This window comes from Sturnira hondurensis, unplaced genomic scaffold (assembly GCF_014824575.4).
Source record: "Sturnira hondurensis isolate 20B ecotype Veracruz unplaced genomic scaffold, ASM1482457v3 Scaffold0003693, whole genome shotgun sequence".
Lineage (NCBI taxonomy): Eukaryota > Metazoa > Chordata > Mammalia > Chiroptera > Phyllostomidae > Sturnira > Sturnira hondurensis.
The window spans coordinates 3376668-3394311 of record NW_028076324.1 but is presented as its reverse complement, the minus strand read 5'-3'; the positions used below and the strand labels follow the sequence as shown (position 1 = coordinate 3394311).

The 17644-nt window shown below is 47.8% G+C and overlaps 1 protein-coding gene across 1 annotated transcript; it reads left to right on the top strand.

The window, feature by feature from the left end:
- Positions 1–435: 435 nt before the first annotated feature.
- NEIL2 (nei like DNA glycosylase 2) lies at positions 436–17033 on the top strand. The gene is made up of 5 exons (XM_037042172.1): positions 436–628; positions 2208–2347; positions 5640–5992; positions 12622–12818; positions 16522–17033. The coding sequence occupies exons 2-5, from the start codon at positions 2210–2212 to the stop codon at positions 16833–16835; spliced, it is 1002 nt and encodes a 333-aa protein (XP_036898067.1). The 5' UTR covers positions 436–628; positions 2208–2209; the 3' UTR covers positions 16836–17033.
- The last annotated feature ends 611 nt before the right edge of the window (positions 17034–17644 follow it).

The window sequence follows — 17644 nt, the reverse complement described above, 5'->3', positions numbered from 1 at the left end:
GTTTTCTTTTCACAGCGACCTCACCAGGTTTGGATGCTGAGCAACATCTACGTGAAGGCTTGCCTGTGCCAAGGTTTTACTCAGATACTTAATTTTTCTCCACCACCGTCTGTCTTCGTTAAACAATAAATGTTCCAAAGGCAGTTCACTTCTTCACCGTCACACAACCCCAATCTCTGACTGCCTTTCTTCTGCGCCGCCCTTCACCCCACCTTTGGTCGCCGCCGCGCACACCTGAACCCATAGGTTATGAGACCCACACGCTCCCCGCCCCGCGCCCCACGCCCCGCGGCCCCCGCCCGGGTAGAACCCGGCGCCCACCCAATGATGACAAAGCCCCGCCCATCCCACCGAGAGGGGCAAGCCAGGCCTTCTGCGCACACTCCGGAGCGGAACTCCGTTCTACGTCCCCCCCAACACCCAAACAGAGTCACGTGCCCACACAGGAGCAGGGGGCATCGCTCTACACCCGCTTTCCAGCCCTGGGCTAGAGCCCGGCTCCCGGCTGCCAGAACGACGTTGAGCGCCCAGCCCGGGGTCACATCCCCGCGCAGACGCCGGGCACCCAGTACTCCCAGCTCCGGTGGCGGCGGGAGGGCCTAGCCTAGGGGCTGCGGGCCCGGAGCCGGTGAGTGCAGCAACCAGCCCGTCCGCACGGGCCGGAGAGGGCGCTGCCCGCGCCTGTTGTCACCTTGTTACCGGCGGGAAAACTCAATTACGGAAAATTTTACTAGCGTCTTCTACGGAATCCGCACCCCTGGCCATTCCCCCCCCCCCCCCCCGGGAGGGATGCTTACCCCCGGGTCTCCCTCCATTTTCTCCTGGGAGGTGCACCAGAGTGCCCTGTCTCTGCGCCCACCTCTCCCCACCCCCCGCCCCGTTCGCTTTCACCCCATCTCTAATCTTTGAAGTCTGTGGTGGAGGCAGTTTGCTGCTCAGTTTTCCATCTTCATAAGTATACCTAGAAGAAGCACGCCCTGTGTCCACGTACCTTCAGGATTAGGTGCATTTCAGAGGGAGGCTTTTTCAGAAGCTTCCTCATTAGAGATGACCAGGTCACCGAGAGCTGGTCGAGATGCAGGTCCGCCGCGGGTCTTCTTGCAGCCCATCAGTTGTACCGCTGTAGACTCGTGAGTGTCTTGAAGGTCCCATTAAGGGAATATCACTACATTTTAGTGACTGTAAAACACTCAAATTTAAATACACATTGTTGAGTGTGCCGCTCACTGTGGGAAGGCGTGGATTGTAAGAGACATCCCCATTCCAGAGATTTTAAAATGTTCTTTTGACTTGCTTAAATAGAGTGGCAGACACCACACCAGGTACCTACTCAGTTCTTTGGATTTTCGTCATTACTTAGAGTCTCATGCAGGTGAGGAAACAGGTAGTTAAGCAGTGTGCCCTGGGTAAGGGCACGGGGTGGGGGGGGACCCCTGCGTGGGAGAAGGGGGGTGCAGGCCATGCAGACTCAAAACACCTGAGTGCCTCTCAGACTCTTAGTGAACATGGGTGGTTTGGAGCAGGGAGAGAGATGTGGAGGTAACCCTACATCTGAGTTAAAGTGGAACCCCAGCTGTTTCTCAGTTACCAGGGATAAAGATCTGTAGTTAAGCTGGGTGTGACCTCTTACCAGCTCGGAACCGACAGGTCTCTGTGTCTGCACTTGTCCTGATTCTGAGCTCTACACTGTTGTCACATACACAGTGCCCTTACTAGTGAGGTGATCCTGGGAGGGCTGGGTGCCTTTCAGCCTTCTCTACCAAGACCATCTCTTCCCTAAAAAGTATGTGGGGGGAGGTGAGTGGAGGTGGATAGATCAGCAGCAGTGGGTTGGATTGGTTTTGAGAGGAGGACAGAGAGTGTGGAGATGAGTAAGGGGCTCCTGTCCAGGCTAAAAGCCGCAAGGGGCTGCTCCTGTTCAGAGCTGCTGCAGGCTCCAAGTGCAGGGCTCCCTGAGGCGAACTGTCGTCCCACACTGCAGGTGCTTGATTGTTTGCTACATGAAGGAAGGCGAGAGGACCTGGAAAGGGAACCCATACCTGGGAAGCTGGTGCAGCTGCTCAGTCTCTTTGACACTCCTCCCAAACCATGCCCCCTTTTGGGCCATGTATACTGTTTAAGTTGGCAAAAAAAAAAAAAGCACTGCTTGGAGCTTGACACCCATCAGAGATGCTAGAGAGAAACAGCCATGTCATTTCTGCCTGCAGGGATGCCAGAGGGGCCATCTGTGAGGAAGTTTCACCACTTGGTGCGCCCCTTTGTGGGGCAGCAGGTGGTCCAGACAGGGGGCAGCAGTAAGAAGCTGAGCCCTGCCAGTTTCCAATCCCTGTGGCTCCAGGACACCCAGGTGAGTTCTTCGTCTTCCTCACACAGGTGGGCCGGCTCCGTCAGCATGTCCTGTGCCTCCCCTAGAATTTATCTCAACACCTTCCATGCCATCACTTCTTTGAACCCAAGACAGCCATCATAGGACTCCACGCAGCCCCCACCTCTTCCAGTCTGATGTTTCTCAGCCGGAAGGGGCATCACAGTGGCCCATGGAACTATAAAAAGAAAAAAAAAAGGTACAAACACTGGAGATTCTGATTCAGGGAGCCTAGAGTGGTTCTGATCCCTCCAGCTGACTCTACACCTTTGGTTGGGAACCACGCTTCATCCCATGAGGCAGCAAGGACATAAGGGAAGAACATAGCCTTCTGATAGTTTTTTTTTTTAATTTTATTTATTTATCTTTAGAGGGGAAGGGAAGGAGAGAGGGAGAGAAACATCAGTGTATGGTTGCCTTTCGTGCATCCCCTGCTGGGAGTTGGCCTGCAGGGAACTGGCCTGCAACCCAGGCATGTGCCCAGACTGGGAATTGAACCTCGATCTTCTGGTTTGCAGGCCTTTGCTCAATCCACTGAGCTACGCCAGCCAGGGCGCCTTCTGATAGTTTTTAACCTGGATCACCTTTGCCTTGGATGTTAGGCAGAATTCCCTCAAGGCACTCCCAGGGTTGACCCTGCCCTGCATCTCTTACCTAATCATATTGAAGGTTCTGGAACTCCTCTCACACATCCTTCTTGCCCATGGCTTTGACTTGCTTCTCCCCTGCTTAAACAAGTCTTACTTTATTTTCCACCTCTGCCCCCAGTCCTGTGTCCTCATGTTACCGTGGTAATTCTAGTCTTCTGGATTTAGCCTTGCCCTCACACTGTCTGAGAAGCCTGCCTTGCCTGCTCTGGGCTGGGGAGAGCATTCTTCTCTGTGTTTCCATGGCACCCTCTGCTTCCTACCGTTGGGCCCTCATAGCTGAATTTTTCTGCCTGCTTCATGGAGGAAACAGATAATTGGGGCAGGGGGTGTGTCCTCATCAATATTGTATCATTGGCACTTAGCGCAGGGCCCAGCACTTAAGAGGCATGTAATAATGGCTGTAGAAAACAATTAAGGAGCTCTGTTGCTTCTTAGCTGTGCGCTCCTAAGCAAGTTGCTTAATCTTAGCTTTAGTTCCTGCAGTTGTAAATGGGGACAAATCACTGAGCAGTAAAAATGGTTGTATGAAACAGGCTTTAACCCTAGCTGGTATAGGTCAGTGAATTGAGCACCAGCCTGTGAAACAAAGGGTCACTGGTTCCATTCCCAGTCAGGACACGTGCCTGGGTTGTGGGTCAGGTCTCCAGTAGGGGTCACATGAGAGGCAACCACACATTGATGTTTCTCTCCCTCTCTTCCTCCCTTTCTCTAAAAATAAATAAAATATTTAAAAGACAAAAAAAAAGAAACAGGCTTTATGCTTGGTGCATCATAGGTGCTCAGTAAATCCTAGTTTGCTTTATTGAGATAAAATTCACATAGCATACAATTCACTCCTTTAAAGTGTGCAATTCATTGGCTTTTAGTGTCTTCATACAAACTTGTGCAGCCATCACCATGATCAACTTTAGAACATTTTCGTCACCCCGAAAAGAAACCCAGTGTCCACTTGCAGTCACACTGCATCTCACCCCAGCCCTTCGCTGCCAGCCCTGAGCAGCCAGTGACCCATTTTCTGTTTTTCTAGATTTGCCTTTGTTGGGCCCTGTACACACGTTGAATCCAGCACATGGTCTATGTGTTTTCCTGTGACTGGCTTCTTTCACTGAGCATAATGTTTTCAGTGTTTATCCCTGTTGTGCACGTGTCAGAATTTTCATCTTTTTAAATACTGAATTCTGAGAGGGAAGGAGCAGAGATCTACTCATCTGGGTGCGCCTCACAGCCTGGGACACTGTCTGGCTCATTTAAACTCAGTGAGTGATCAGCTGTTTGCAGTGCTCTCGTGTCCCAGGAATTGAAAAGAGGGGCAGCAGAAATTGCCATGGTTGGAGCAGGTACAGGAATATCCTGACAGAAGCATTTTTCACCCCGTAAATGATTTAACCCAGAGGGGCATTTGGTAAATATTTTCTTCAGCATTATGCCACCATGGGTGAATCTGTATCGAGAAAGCATTTTCTGGAGCAAATTCTGTTATGCCCACTTAATTCCTTGCTCTGCATTTTTTATTTTTGAAGATTTTATTGATTTATTTTCAGTGGCGGGGGGGGGGGCGTGCAGAAAAAGGGAGAGCAACATCAATTTGCAAGAGCAACATTGATTCATTGCAGGGCCCCAACCAAAGACATTTCACTTTGCTGGACGATGCCCAACCCACCGGGTCACGCCGGTCATGTACCTGGCTCTATTTTTTATGTAGCACGCGTTCCTCGTGTGTAGGTGCAAATAGCTGTGCTCACATTTGCAGATAATGCCCTCTTTTGGAGAGAGGGTTGCAACATACTGCTACAGTTGGAATTTCTCTGCTCACTGAGAAGTTGGAGGTCCTGTGGTCAGAACCGTGGTCTTCAGTGTGTACCTTTGGTGGCACCTGGTTTTACAGTGTGCTGTCTTTAACGGCTGTCAGTCTGTATGTGGAGCATGTGTGTGCTGTTTCTTTTTTAAAAAAGCATTAATCTTGAACACAGGGATGACAATTTCTATTCATTTCTTAGCTAATCCATGAAAAACTTGGGGGTGTTTCCCTTCAGGTATTCTAGGATGACCGTGCTGTGAGGAATGGATCTATTTTGCTGCAGATCCAATTCCCACTTGATTCTAATCACTTTGAAACTGTGCTAACTGCCCACACCTCTGGAGCAGTGAGCAAAAGTCAAGTCCAAAATCCCCAGCTTGGGAAAGCTTCATGGAAGGGGCAAAGTGGAAAGATTTGCATTAGGATAAATGTCCCACCCACCTGCTCTGGCCCTCCCCTTTCTGGGCCTGTGTAGTCTGTTTGTGCTGCCATCACAGACTGGGCAGCTTGTAAAACAGATACTTATTTCTCAGTTCTGGAGCCTAGAGATTCAAAATCAAGGTGCTGGCAGATTCACCTTCCTGACTCAAGGACAGTCATCTTCTCCCTGTGCTCTCACGTGGTGGGAGGGACCAGGGAGCTCCCTGGGGTCTTCTTTATGCGGGCAGTGATAAAGGAGGCCCCCACCTGAGTCATGACCTCATCACTGTCCAGAGGAGCACCTCCAGATACCATACCTTGGTGGGTCGTGTTTTCAACACCTGAATTTGGGGGGAACACAAACACATCTATAACAAAGGCTTGGGTTATGTTCATTTTTTTCTAGGTCCATGGAAAGAAACTATTCCTTAGATTTGACCCGGACGAAGAAACCAGGTTTCCTGGCAACAACCCACTGCCAGAACCTCTGCAAAAAAGAGAGCAGAAGGAAGGGGCTGGGGACCAAAAGCAGACCTTGGGTCCCGACTCCCAGAAAGTCTCAGACCAGTCAGCCTGGCCCCTGGCGCGTGTCCACAGCGGGGACAATGGCTCGGAGCGTCTGGGGGCGGATGGCCCTGCGGGAAGTGCTGAGAGGTGGCTGCAGATCAGCTTTGGTTTGTTTGGCAGCATCTGGGTGAACGAATTCTCCAGAGCAAAGAAAGCGAACAAGAGGGGTGACTGGAGGGACCCCATTCCAAGGTAATGGCATGGTGGGGTGGGCCATGGGCAGTGTCTCTCTGCTTCCCCGTGGGGTCTGCAGTGTTCCCCACAGCCCCCACGGTGTGCCTCACTCTGTGGGCACACTCAGGTGGCTCTCCAGCAGTCTGCTTCCTAGGAGAGAGAAGACACTTTTCTGTCTCCCTGTCATAGAATGTAGACTGTGGTCTGCACCCGGAGAGGAATGGTCACATCCTGGGTAGGGTTAGCGAAGGGGGACAACTTGTCCAACAAACGTGGCCCTGGGTGGTGGAGGTCTCTGAAGAACATTGGATGGTTTAACGAGTTTAACTCTGAATTTAGGGACAGAATTGTCTCAGTCTTTAATCCATTAACGTTGAAACGATCTCAGGGCATAAAACGGCATCCGTGTCGGGGTGATTTCGTCACTGCACATTCCCAGAGGGGTCACTGCTGAGCAAAGAGGGTGAGCATCCTCAGGGCTGAGCGACCTTATGACTCACAGAAATGCTCACTCAGCTGAGTTCTCGCTGCCATGGATTGTCTGTGCATTCCATTTATTACTTTGTAAAAGCTTTTTGATACCGTGTGTTACCTTTTGTGGTATGTGGTCCCAGTATTGTTTCCTCTCTGTCCTTTGGGAGTGTTCGTGCCCTTTGGCATTCAGAATTTTCCATTGTATGGAAAATACTAGTCAGCATTTTTTAATAAATAATTCTTATTTTTCAATTACAGTTGACAAAGAATATTAAATTAGTTTCTGATGTACACCATAGTGATTAGACATTTATATAACTTACAAAGTTATACAGTCCAGAACTATATAACTATATGGGGTCAGTATTTTTCTTGCTATCTCTGAAGTTAACCCCTTTTTGCTAAATAAAGAAGACCCTTCTGCCCGAAAGTCACATTGCTTTTTCTATTTTCCAAAGCCTCATATTATATTTTATTACGCTCAGATCTATAATCTTTCTTTCTGGTGTGATTTATGATCCAGTAGGATTCTTTGGACTGTAAAAAGAACTCAGGCTGGCTTAAGTTGGGAGGTGATTTTTCTGTCTGTTCACATAGTTGGAAGTTCAGAGGGAGGGTGGGATTTGGCATCGACTCACATCCCAGGCTTTGGCTTCAGGTTCTTGTGATTCTCCGGTATTTGCGCTTTTCCACACGTTGGTTTTGTCTTTGGAACAGCAGGCCTATTGCGCACAAAGAGAGAGGAAAGAGGAGGAGAGAGGGTCGTTTTGAAACGTTCAGTTGAGCAAGGAGAACTTTCTCAGAACCCCCGCCCACCTCCCACTGCTGCGTGGCTCCGGGTAGACCCCTGCAGGTGTGGGGCGAGGGGGGTTTGCTGCTCGTCCACGGGGAGGGTTCCCCCCAGGTGTTCAGACCAGTTAACCCATCACTTGACATTCCTTTTCAAGACTTGTCAAGTTCTGTGTCCCTTCTCTTTTTTCATGTGTTACCTATTACTTTGTCCCCCACCCCTTTTTTCCTTAATTAGGCTTGCCAGAGTTTTATCTACATTGTTGGCCTTTAAAATAAATAACATTCCTTTTAAATAGTCTGTATGTCAGAGTATTTCCTACTTATCCAGAGGGTTGAGAGTTTGGAGTCATTCTTTTGTTCGGCTGTAATTTTTTACCGGACTGTGATTGGTATTATGATCATAGCCTGCACATTTTCTGCTTTGGGCATTAAGAGTTGCAGCCAGATACATCATTGATCTCTGCTTACACTTTATGTACGTAAGTGCACAGTGTGTTTGTTCAAAGTAGAACACACTGGAAATGTTAAGAACAGATTATGACATCGGTAACTCAAATACTCTTATGTTTTGTTTACTTAATACATTGAACTTGGGAAGAGGCACCCAAAGGCTCCCAGAGTAGTCGTGGTTTTGTAAAGTTTCTCCTTGTCTTTTTGAGCATTTTTGTTTATGTGCTTTCAGCCCAGAGGTTCCAGGCATCAGGTTCCCTGACTCTCATAGGTTCTTTACAGCTTCATTATTAAATAACATGCTCTTTCTTTGCCTTTGGTCCTGAATTATACTCTTCTTGTTGCTGATAGTGCCACTCGGTTCTGCTGGCCCATCCCTTGCTCTTCCCTCACTTAGTTGTAGGGTTTTTTTTTCATTTATTTTAGGTATGTTTCATATAACCTATGAACCAAAGTTTTATATATTTCTAAACTCAACCTGAAACTATTTTGAAATGGGGATAACTGAGGTATATGGATTTTCTTTCATTTGCCATTTTATTGTACTTTGTTTTCTTTTCTTTTTTTGGATGTATCATTTCTTATATTTCTTATCAGCTTCCCCGCAACCCCATTAATTTAGAAGGATTACTATTTATCTTCATTCTGTTGGTAATAATTTTATCTTAAATTATACTTATTGTTTTCTGAGTTAATAGCCATCAAGTTAAAAAAATTTTTTAAATTATTTCTCAGCCCTGGCTGGTGTGGCTCCATGGATTAAGTACAGGCCTGCAAATCAATGGGTCGCCAGTTCGATTCCCAGTCAGGGCACGTGCTTGGGTTGTGGGCCAGGTCCCCGGTTGTGTGTGTGCGAGAGGCAACCAGTTGATGTGTGTCTCACATCTATGTTCTTTCCCTCTCTCCCTTCTCCTCTCTCTAAAAATAAGTAAATAAATAAAAATTTAAATTATTTTTCGATTACATCTGACAGTTAGCCATCACATTTTTAATGACATTAATAACTTTTCTCCCTTGTTATTGAAACTGGTTTTTTGGTCACATTCCTTCACCCCTCTGAGATGAGATGAAGTATTTCTACTTCACCACTTCTGTTCTGTTACATCAACACCATCTCCTGCATTTGCTGAGATAGTTTAGAATTTTAGTTCCAGATTGCTAACTAACTATATTGTGTAGCTAATTATGTGTAACTAAACTGCTTAAGAACCTTGTGCACCCACAGGCATCGGCGGGGTGTCTGGTGCTGCAGTTGGCCCCCCTTCCTGCTGCAACTCTCTCCTCTCTCTCAGCTCTCTCCCTACCAGATCCCCGAGTTCTCCCTCTGTCGCTTTCATTGGAGCCAAGAATGCATCCTGTCTTGTTCTTCCATGCTGGTGCTTCCTCCACGAAGTTGAAACGCATATTGGCTGACCTGACACCTAAGGAACAGGACAGAGTTAAGACAATTGTGGGCTGAATCACTGTGGACATGGTGTATGGTGGCATGAGGGGCACGAAGGGGTCAGTGTATGAAACATCAGTTCTTGATCCTGGTGAGGGTATCTGTTTCCAAGGCTACAGCATTCCCGAATGCCAGGAACTGCTGCCCGAGGCGAAGGGAGGGGTAGAGCCCCTAGTGGAGGGCTTATTTTGGCTGCGGGTAACTGGGCAAATCTCCACAGAGGAACAGGTACCTTGGCTCTCAGAAGAGTGGGCAGAGAGAGTGGCTCTGCCTATCGTGTGCTCACCATGCTGGACAGCTCTGCCGCCAATCTACACCCATATCTCAGCTCAGTGCAGCCGTTACAGCTCTCAACATTATAAAACTTTATAAACCACGACCACCCTGGGAGCCTTTGGGTGCCTCTTCCCAAGTTCAATGTATTAAGTAAACAAAACATAAGAGTATTTGAGTTATCGATGTCATAACCTGTTCTTAACATTTCCAGTGTGTTCTATTTTGAAAAACACACTGTGCACTTACGTACATAAAGTATAAGCAGAGATCAATGATGTATCTGGCTGCAACTCTTAATGCCCAAAGCAGAAAATGTGCAGGCTATGATCATAATACCAATCATAGTCCGGTAAAAAATTACAGCCGAACAAAAGAATGACTCCAGACTCTCAACCCTCTGGATAAGTAGGAAATACTCTGACAGAAAGAAACTTTGCCACAGCAGAGCACATCAACAGACTGGGCACTGGGAGTTAGTTTATGAAGACTGTGGATCTGCTCGCCAAGCTGCCTTGCATTGCCGGAAAGATCTACTGGAATCTGTGCCTCGAGAGCGGCAGTACTGGGGCCACTGACTACGCTGAACTTGTCCCTCAGTTTCACCAACGTGTTAGGCTGTAACGATGCTCAGTTTACTGAGCGCGTGCACTTGTACCTCACCCTCGACAGTGACCGCGAAGGCGGCAGTGCAGTGCCTGTACCAGCCACTTGGGGGGCAGTGCCTTTCCAGATCCTTACCTGTCCTTCACAGCAGCTGTGGTCGGCCTGGCAGGGCCCCTACATGGACTGGCAAGGTGGATCGGGAAGTGCCTGTTTGACCGATGCAGCCAGAGAAGAAAGCTGGCAAAGCTGTGTCAGACGAGAAGTCACAAGACTACATCTGGAAGTACTCAGCTCAGAATGGGGTGTCCCAGGCTATGTCCCAGGCTTTGTCCCAGGCTATGTCCCAGGCAGTACTGAGGAAGATGGATCCGCGGTGTATGTGTCAGTGAGAGACTGTTCTGAAACACCTGCCTTATGACGCCTAGTTGAGGCTGGTTGCTCAGCTGTACAAGAGTGTGTCCAATGTTCTCTTTGAGCAGGGCAAGGCCAAGAGTCCTTGGCCCCATGCAGATGCTCACGGCGGGATGCTTAGGCCCACCTTAGGCCAGCAGACCAGGAATCTGCCCGCTCTGTTTCTGTAGTCACCACGTTGGATTGTCAGCTGCACCAAGATCCGCTGCCCTCTCCCATGTGCATAGACACTTCCTGGAAAGGCCCCTTGGTCAGCTGGACAGGCTTCGGCAATATTTTTTCTGCGCCAGGTGACCATAAATGGCATTTGTTGTTACTGGTACCCAGTGTTTGATTTTTATCAAATTATCCCATAAAAATTGAGATCTGGGACTGTTCTATTCCCCACTACTTTAGTACTCCTGTGAGATTTTCTGTACGTGCTGAGCTCAGGCTAAGGATGCTCTGGACCTTCCCCGTTTGGTCCCTGCTAGAAACCTTTCAGCAGGTTGTATAAACTGCTGTCTGAGATACGGTCTTTTCCAGTCACTTGGCTCTATCAGAGCTTAACACGAACTAGTATTTTTAGCCATTGCCCTCTGACTTTTGTCCCATAGAATAGGGACTTGGGAATGAGCAGCTCGGTGTCTTCATGGTTCGGTCCTAGGGCTACTAGCACTTTTTTCTGAGCAGGGAAACGATTTTACTTTGGACGTAGTCTCCTTTGAATACCAGGGTCTAGGTCTGAGCACATTAAGAATAGTAAGCCTCCCTCCTCATCCCCTGCCACATGGGAAGATCCCTTTATGTATCAAGGTCCCCGTCCTGCCCGCCCCTTCCCTGAGAGCTCCCAGGACAGGATCTGTTTACAGCCTGGTCTGCAGGGGCTTCAGTGACTCAGGATGCTCTACTGCCTTTGTTTTCTATAAGAAGGGGTTGCAGTACACTCCTGCTGTGCCCGCTTCCTCCCGCACAGCTCCCGCCCGTTTGCATGGGCCCCTAGTCCCCAGGACCACGCTGCCGAGGTGGACACGCTGTCCGTAAACCCCTGGGCGACTTGTCAAGTCGTGATGCATACACTTCAGGCTGCTCTGTGTGAAACACAAAGTAGATGATTTCATTAAACAAAAGACATCCCCCAAACTAATAATATTAAAAACATACTAAAATAAATATCTTTGGTTTCAGAAATTCTTTCCCAGCACTTGTAGTTCTCAGTTGCATAATCATAATCCATTTTACATTTTACATTTCACATTTCACAATAAATATCACCAATCTAATGCTGCTTACTATGTTCTTTCCTTTTCATTTCCCCCATCTTAAGATTTTGGCTGATGTAATTAATCACATCAGATACCCGGCATAGGTGTTTTGGGGGTTCCTGTGCTTTTAAGGTCACCTTTTATTGTCACATAGAACATCACCTGGGTCAGACGCATGAATCCCACTCTTCTTCCGACGAGGAGGAAGTCCCATTCCAGCCTGTGTGTCTTCTTCCTTTGCAGAGTGACCCACCCTCCCTCCCTTCTTTCCTTCCTTCCTTCCTTTTCAAAGATTTTATTATTAATTTATTTTCAGAGAGAGGGGAAGGGAAGGAGAAGGAAAGGAGAAGGAGAGGGAGAGAAACATTGATCAGTTGCCTCTCATACTCCCCCAAACTGGGGACCTGGTCCACAACCCTGGCACGTGCCCTGACTGGGAATCAAACTTACCACCTTTCGCTTTGCAGAACGATGTGCTACCCGCTCACCCACGCTGGTCAGGGCCCCATTTCTGTATCAAAGTTCATAAGGGTTCTTCTCTGTCCTCAGGGTTCAGGAAGCCCATGGGAGCATGTTTAGGTGTGTCTTCCTTGGTAAATCTTGTCTGAAACTGGGAGTGGTGTCTCTCTAGCATCTATCTGTCCTCCTTTCTAATAAGCCTGTTTTTGTGCAGGTAGCTTTAGCTCCTGAACTTTAGACTTTCTGTACATCCCAAGTTGTCTTCAGTGAACGTGTATTGTTACGATCAGGAAAATGAAGTGCGCTGTATGTGTTTTCTTTTAATTACTTCATTTAGCCCCGAAATTTTTATGATTCTGACAGAGCCACTCCTTTCCTCTGCCGGGACCTTAGCTCCCCCAGGTTAATCCTGACAGGGGTGTGGGCTGCGTGGACGTGTGACCTGACAATACTGTGGTTACTCTAGGTGCCTGTGATCTTTTCTTTCTTCCCAGGTTGGTCTTGCACTTTGGTGGTGGTGGCTTCCTGGCATTTTATAGTTGTCAGATGTCTTGGAGCTCTTCCCCAGTGATCAAACCCACCTCTGACATCTTGTCTGCAAAGTTCCATCGAGGACAAGCGTTGGAAGCTCTGGGCCAGGCGCAGCCCGTCTGCTACACACTGTTGGACCAAAGATACTTCTCAGGCTTAGGTATGATGGATGGGAAAGGGGTGAGCCCTGCAGAGTTATTTAACAGAAAAGTCGCTCGTCTGGGAAGCACGGAACTGAGATCCACCCCAAGTGTGAGCACTACTGGTGTTGAGGTGAACCCTTACTCTCTTTGGCTTTGCTTCCCCACATTTTTAAACGGAGGCAGTTAGATTAGACAGTTTCTGACTTCTTCCCTGGCTTCAGAATTCATACCCTAATCCTGTTATCAGTTGTAGACTGCCTGATAGCCACATTAGCATGTGACCTCCAAGAGGGCAGGGTCATATCTCATCTATCCTTGAACCCTTCAGTGCTTAGCACTGTGCCTGGGACACAGCAGGCACTTGAAAGGTGACTGTCAGGAAGCCAAAGGCATGCAGTTTGCTAACAGAGAGCAGAGCATTTGTCAGTGGGGTTGCTCAGGGCAGATGGAGCTGCCCGATAGTCAAAGCAGAGCTGTCTCAGGTCTACACCAGGATCTTATGAGACATAAGTGAAGAAGCAGGTTTGCCCTCTCTGTTCAGGTTTCCTGAGCAATGAAACTGTGAGTGTTTTGATGTGGAAAGAAGAGTTGAGCAATTTGAAAACTAGGGTGGCTAATTAGCTGGCCTGTAAGAATATAACCGTCCTTACGGTAAGAGGGGCGGAGCCAGCAGCGAGCAGGGTCGGGCAGGACAGGTCCCCCGACCTAGGCGCGCAGGCAGCCCGGAACCAGTTGGGGTGCAGGGCAGACTGACCACAGTCGCACATTCGCGCACAGTGAGACGGACCACGCAGGCCCCAGGGGGCGAGGGCTGACGGCGGTGGCATACTCGCGTGCAGTGGGACAAAACGTGTGGGCCCGGTGATGGCAGCAGCTGCGGCACCGGTGAGGGCCACGGCGGCAGGCGGCAGATGGGACGCCATAGTCCCTCTTTGACCCCGCCCCCACATACAACGTCACAACCCAGCGACTTAGTTGCCCTGCTCTAGTGAACACCTTAGGGCTCCGATCCTGCTACCTAACAGGCATGAACAGCCCAAAAGATGGCGCAAGAAGAACTCAAAGTCCCAGAGCTGATAACTCTCAGCAACCGAGAAATTGCCAGCCTCTCAGAAGCACAATTCAAGACATTGTTTATCAGGATGCTAACAGAACTGGTTGATTATGGTCACAGAACTGGTTGATTAGAGGAACATGTGAAGGCTAAACTAATTGAAATGAAGGGAGATGTCCAGGAATCCAATAGTGATGGAAAGGAAACTGAGACTCAAATCAATGGAATGGACCAGAAGGAAGAACGAAACATCCAACCAGAAACGAATGAAGAAATGAGGATTCAAAAAAATGAGGAGAGGCTTAGGAACCTCCAAGACATCTTTAAACGTTCCAACATCCGGATTATAGGGGTACCAGAAGGGGGAAAGAAACAGCCACGAGTGGAACACTTATTTGAACAAATTATAAGGGAGAACTTCCCCAGTCTGGCAAAGGAAATAGACTTCCAGGAAATCCAGGAAACTCAGAGAGTCCCAAAGAAGTTGGACCCAAGAAGGAACACACCAAGGCACATCACAATTACATTAGCCAAGATTAAAATGAAGGAGAGAATTCTAGAAGCAGCAAGAGATAAGGGGACAGTCACCTACAAAGGAGTACCCATCAGACTGTCAGCTGATTTCTCAAAAGGGACCTTACAGGCAAGAAGGGGCTGGAAAGAAGTATTCCAAGTCATGAAATCCAAAGACCTACAGCCAAGATTGCTTTATCCAGCAAAACTTTCATTTAGAATAGAAGGACAGATAAAGTGCTTCTCAGATAAGGTCAAGTTCAAGGAGTTCATCATCACCAAGCCCTTATTATATGAAATGTTAAAGAGACTTATATAAGAAAAAGAAGATGAAAAATATTAACAGTGAAAGGACAGCAAACACACAGTTATTAACAACCACACCTAAAACAAAAGCAAACCAAGAGGACAGCTAGATCAGGAGTGGAACCATAGAAATGAAGAATGCATGGAGGGTTAGCAACAGGGGAGTGGGAGGAGGAGAAGGGGGGAGAAGGCACAGAAAATAGCATAGACAGTAGGTAGAAAATAGATAGGGGGAGGGCAAGAATAGTGGGGGAAATATAGAATCTAAAGAACTTGAGACACGTGGTTATAAACTAAGGGGGGGATAATGGTGGGGGAGGGAGTGTGCGGGTGGAGGGGAATGAAAGGGGGGAATAGAACAACTGTAATGGTTGTTCAATAAAATATATTTAAAAAGATAAATAAATTTCTAGAAGAGGGAAAAAAAAAGAACATAACTGTCCTTATTTCCCACAGTGGGACAGCACATGTCCCTCTGATTGGCTGCCGAGGCAGTAGGGTAAGCTGTTGACGATGGAGTCCCCTCCATAACCAAGGCATTGTTTTGTCCCCTGCAGGCACAGCTCACCTGGGCACGGGAGACCTGGCCCAGTAGCTCACCAGACAGTGGCCTTGCATTCTTATGTTAGTACCGTGGGGGTCCCTGCACCTTGAGGAGCAAAAGGCTTTTACGGTATATATAGCAAGAGCTGATGCTCCACTAACAAATCATTATCATGCACAATAGTAATAACAGGCAGTATTTTACAGGTGACTCTAATGTGCCAGGCATGTGGTTTCATCCTTATTGCTATTCTGTAGGATAGTTATTTACTAGTTTACTCTTCATTCAGATGAGGAAATGAAAGCAAAGGACATATTGCCAGAAAGTGGTGCAGCTGCGATAGGAATCCAGGTAGTCTGCCCGTGAGTTTAGAGAGAAATTCTGTGTGTAGCCGGGAGTGTGATGATGAAGCTCTTGGAAAGGGAGGTCGTTTCATTCACCCATTGACTGCACAGGGGTTGAGCTTGCCTCCTGCCCAGCCCAGCCTTTGCTGCTTAAGGAGATTATTGTTTAACAGCCCAACAGTTTGGGCCCAGTTCACCGTAACTTGAGACAGATTGAGATAAATGCCTAGTAGAGATTAAAGAAAGTGCATTGTTGGAACATTATGAAGAGAATTATTGACTCTAGAAGGGATCAAGGCCAGCTTCACAGGGAAAGAGGCAAGAATAGAAAAATAATAAAATAATACCAAAATAATAAACAAATAAATAATACTAAAATAATACCAAAAAGTGCCTAACACTTTTTGTATTTTAGGCATCATGCTTGGCATTTTAAACAATAATAACAGGTACTATTTACTGAGTACTCCATGTACTAGTCACTGTGCTCAGCGTGTGTGTGTGTGTGTGAAAATTCCCACTGCTCACAAAAACTAGGCAACGTCCCCATTGTACAGACAAGGAAACTAAAGCCTAAAGAAGGCGAGGGACTTGCCAGGGTTAGATAGCTAGGATCTGGAGGAGCTGGGATTTAAATCTACAGAATCAGGTTGCAGAGCCTGTTTTGGTAACCACTTTGCTATTACTTGGGTTATGCATGAGTTTTATCTCCTCCCATCTGCAAAGTAACCTTATCAGTAAATGTTGCCAAATTCATTATATAGGTAAGGAAATTAATTGACTCAGGGATTATGAAACTTCCCCAAGAGCCTGGTGTACATGGCAGGGCTGGCCTTGGGTTCTCCTGAGGCTCTCCCCCTGCTGCCATCCGCCTCGGTCCTCTTTATTAACTGTGCGCACTGGCTTTGTTATAGGTATGTTCTTTACTCTCCCCTTGTCCTCTCCCTGCTTTCTTTCAGGGAACATCATTAAGAATGAAGCCTTATACAGAGCTGGGATCCATCCCCTTTCTCTCGGCTCACTCCTCAGTCCTCGGCAACTCGGGATCCTCGTGGATCACGTGGTGGAGTTCAGTGCAGACTGGCTTCAGGGAAAGTTCCAGGGCAGACAGCAGCACACGCAGGTCTACCAGAAAGATCAGTGCCCTGCCGGGCATCAAGTTGTGAAGGAGGCCTTCGGGCCTCCAGGTGGCTTCCAGAGGCTCACCTGGTGGTGCCCCCAGTGCCAGCCCAGGGTGTCGCCAGATGAGGTGGAGCAAGTTCAGCTTTCCTGAGGCACTCGGGCCTCTTCTTCACAGAACCCTGCCCTTCGGGGAGCACGATGTTGGAGTGTCGAGAAGGGAGTGCGGGCAGGGATTGGGAGTGGAGGCAGAATTAGAGGGAGGAGGGGTCAGGAGGATGTCAGTCCTCCAGATACTCATCTCACTGAAGTTCTGTCTAAGACAGTTTTCACAGGGTTAGTTGTTTTTTTTCAAGTGTTGGTTAAATTTTTTTAATTAAAAAAAATTTTATCCTTACCCAAGGACATTTTTCCATTGCTTTGAGCAAGAGAAGAAAAGAGATAGAAATAGCAAGTGGTTGCCTCCCGTATTTGCCCCAGCTGGGGTGGATGTTCCAGCCAACTGAGCCACGCCACCCAGGGCGAGTGTTGGTTAATTCTTCCTGTCTAATTCTGCCACTGTGAAAGATGAGAAAAGTTTTTTTTTTTTTTTTTTTTTTAAATATAATTTTTAAATTTAATTCTTGTTCAAGTATAGATGAGAAAAGTTTTGATGACAGTTAAGGGAAAAGCCTCCCAGAATGACAATGGGGTAATGTAAATATAAGTCTGTGGAAAATTGCTGCACCCCAGCATTGCGGTTTGGTTTGGGTTTTGAAAGGCCCTCCATTTGAGAAGGGGGAACACAGAATTGTCTTTTTTCATTCCCCTGGAGGCACCCAGGGGTGAGGATGGAGGAGCATGAGAGTCGTACTCGTATTCAGCCTCCAGACTGGGTCCTTTTCCATGGGAGGGGGACACCAAGAGCCGGGGTCAGGGAGGAGGGGGACCAGGAAACAGGCCACCTTTCTGGTGGCCTTTAGA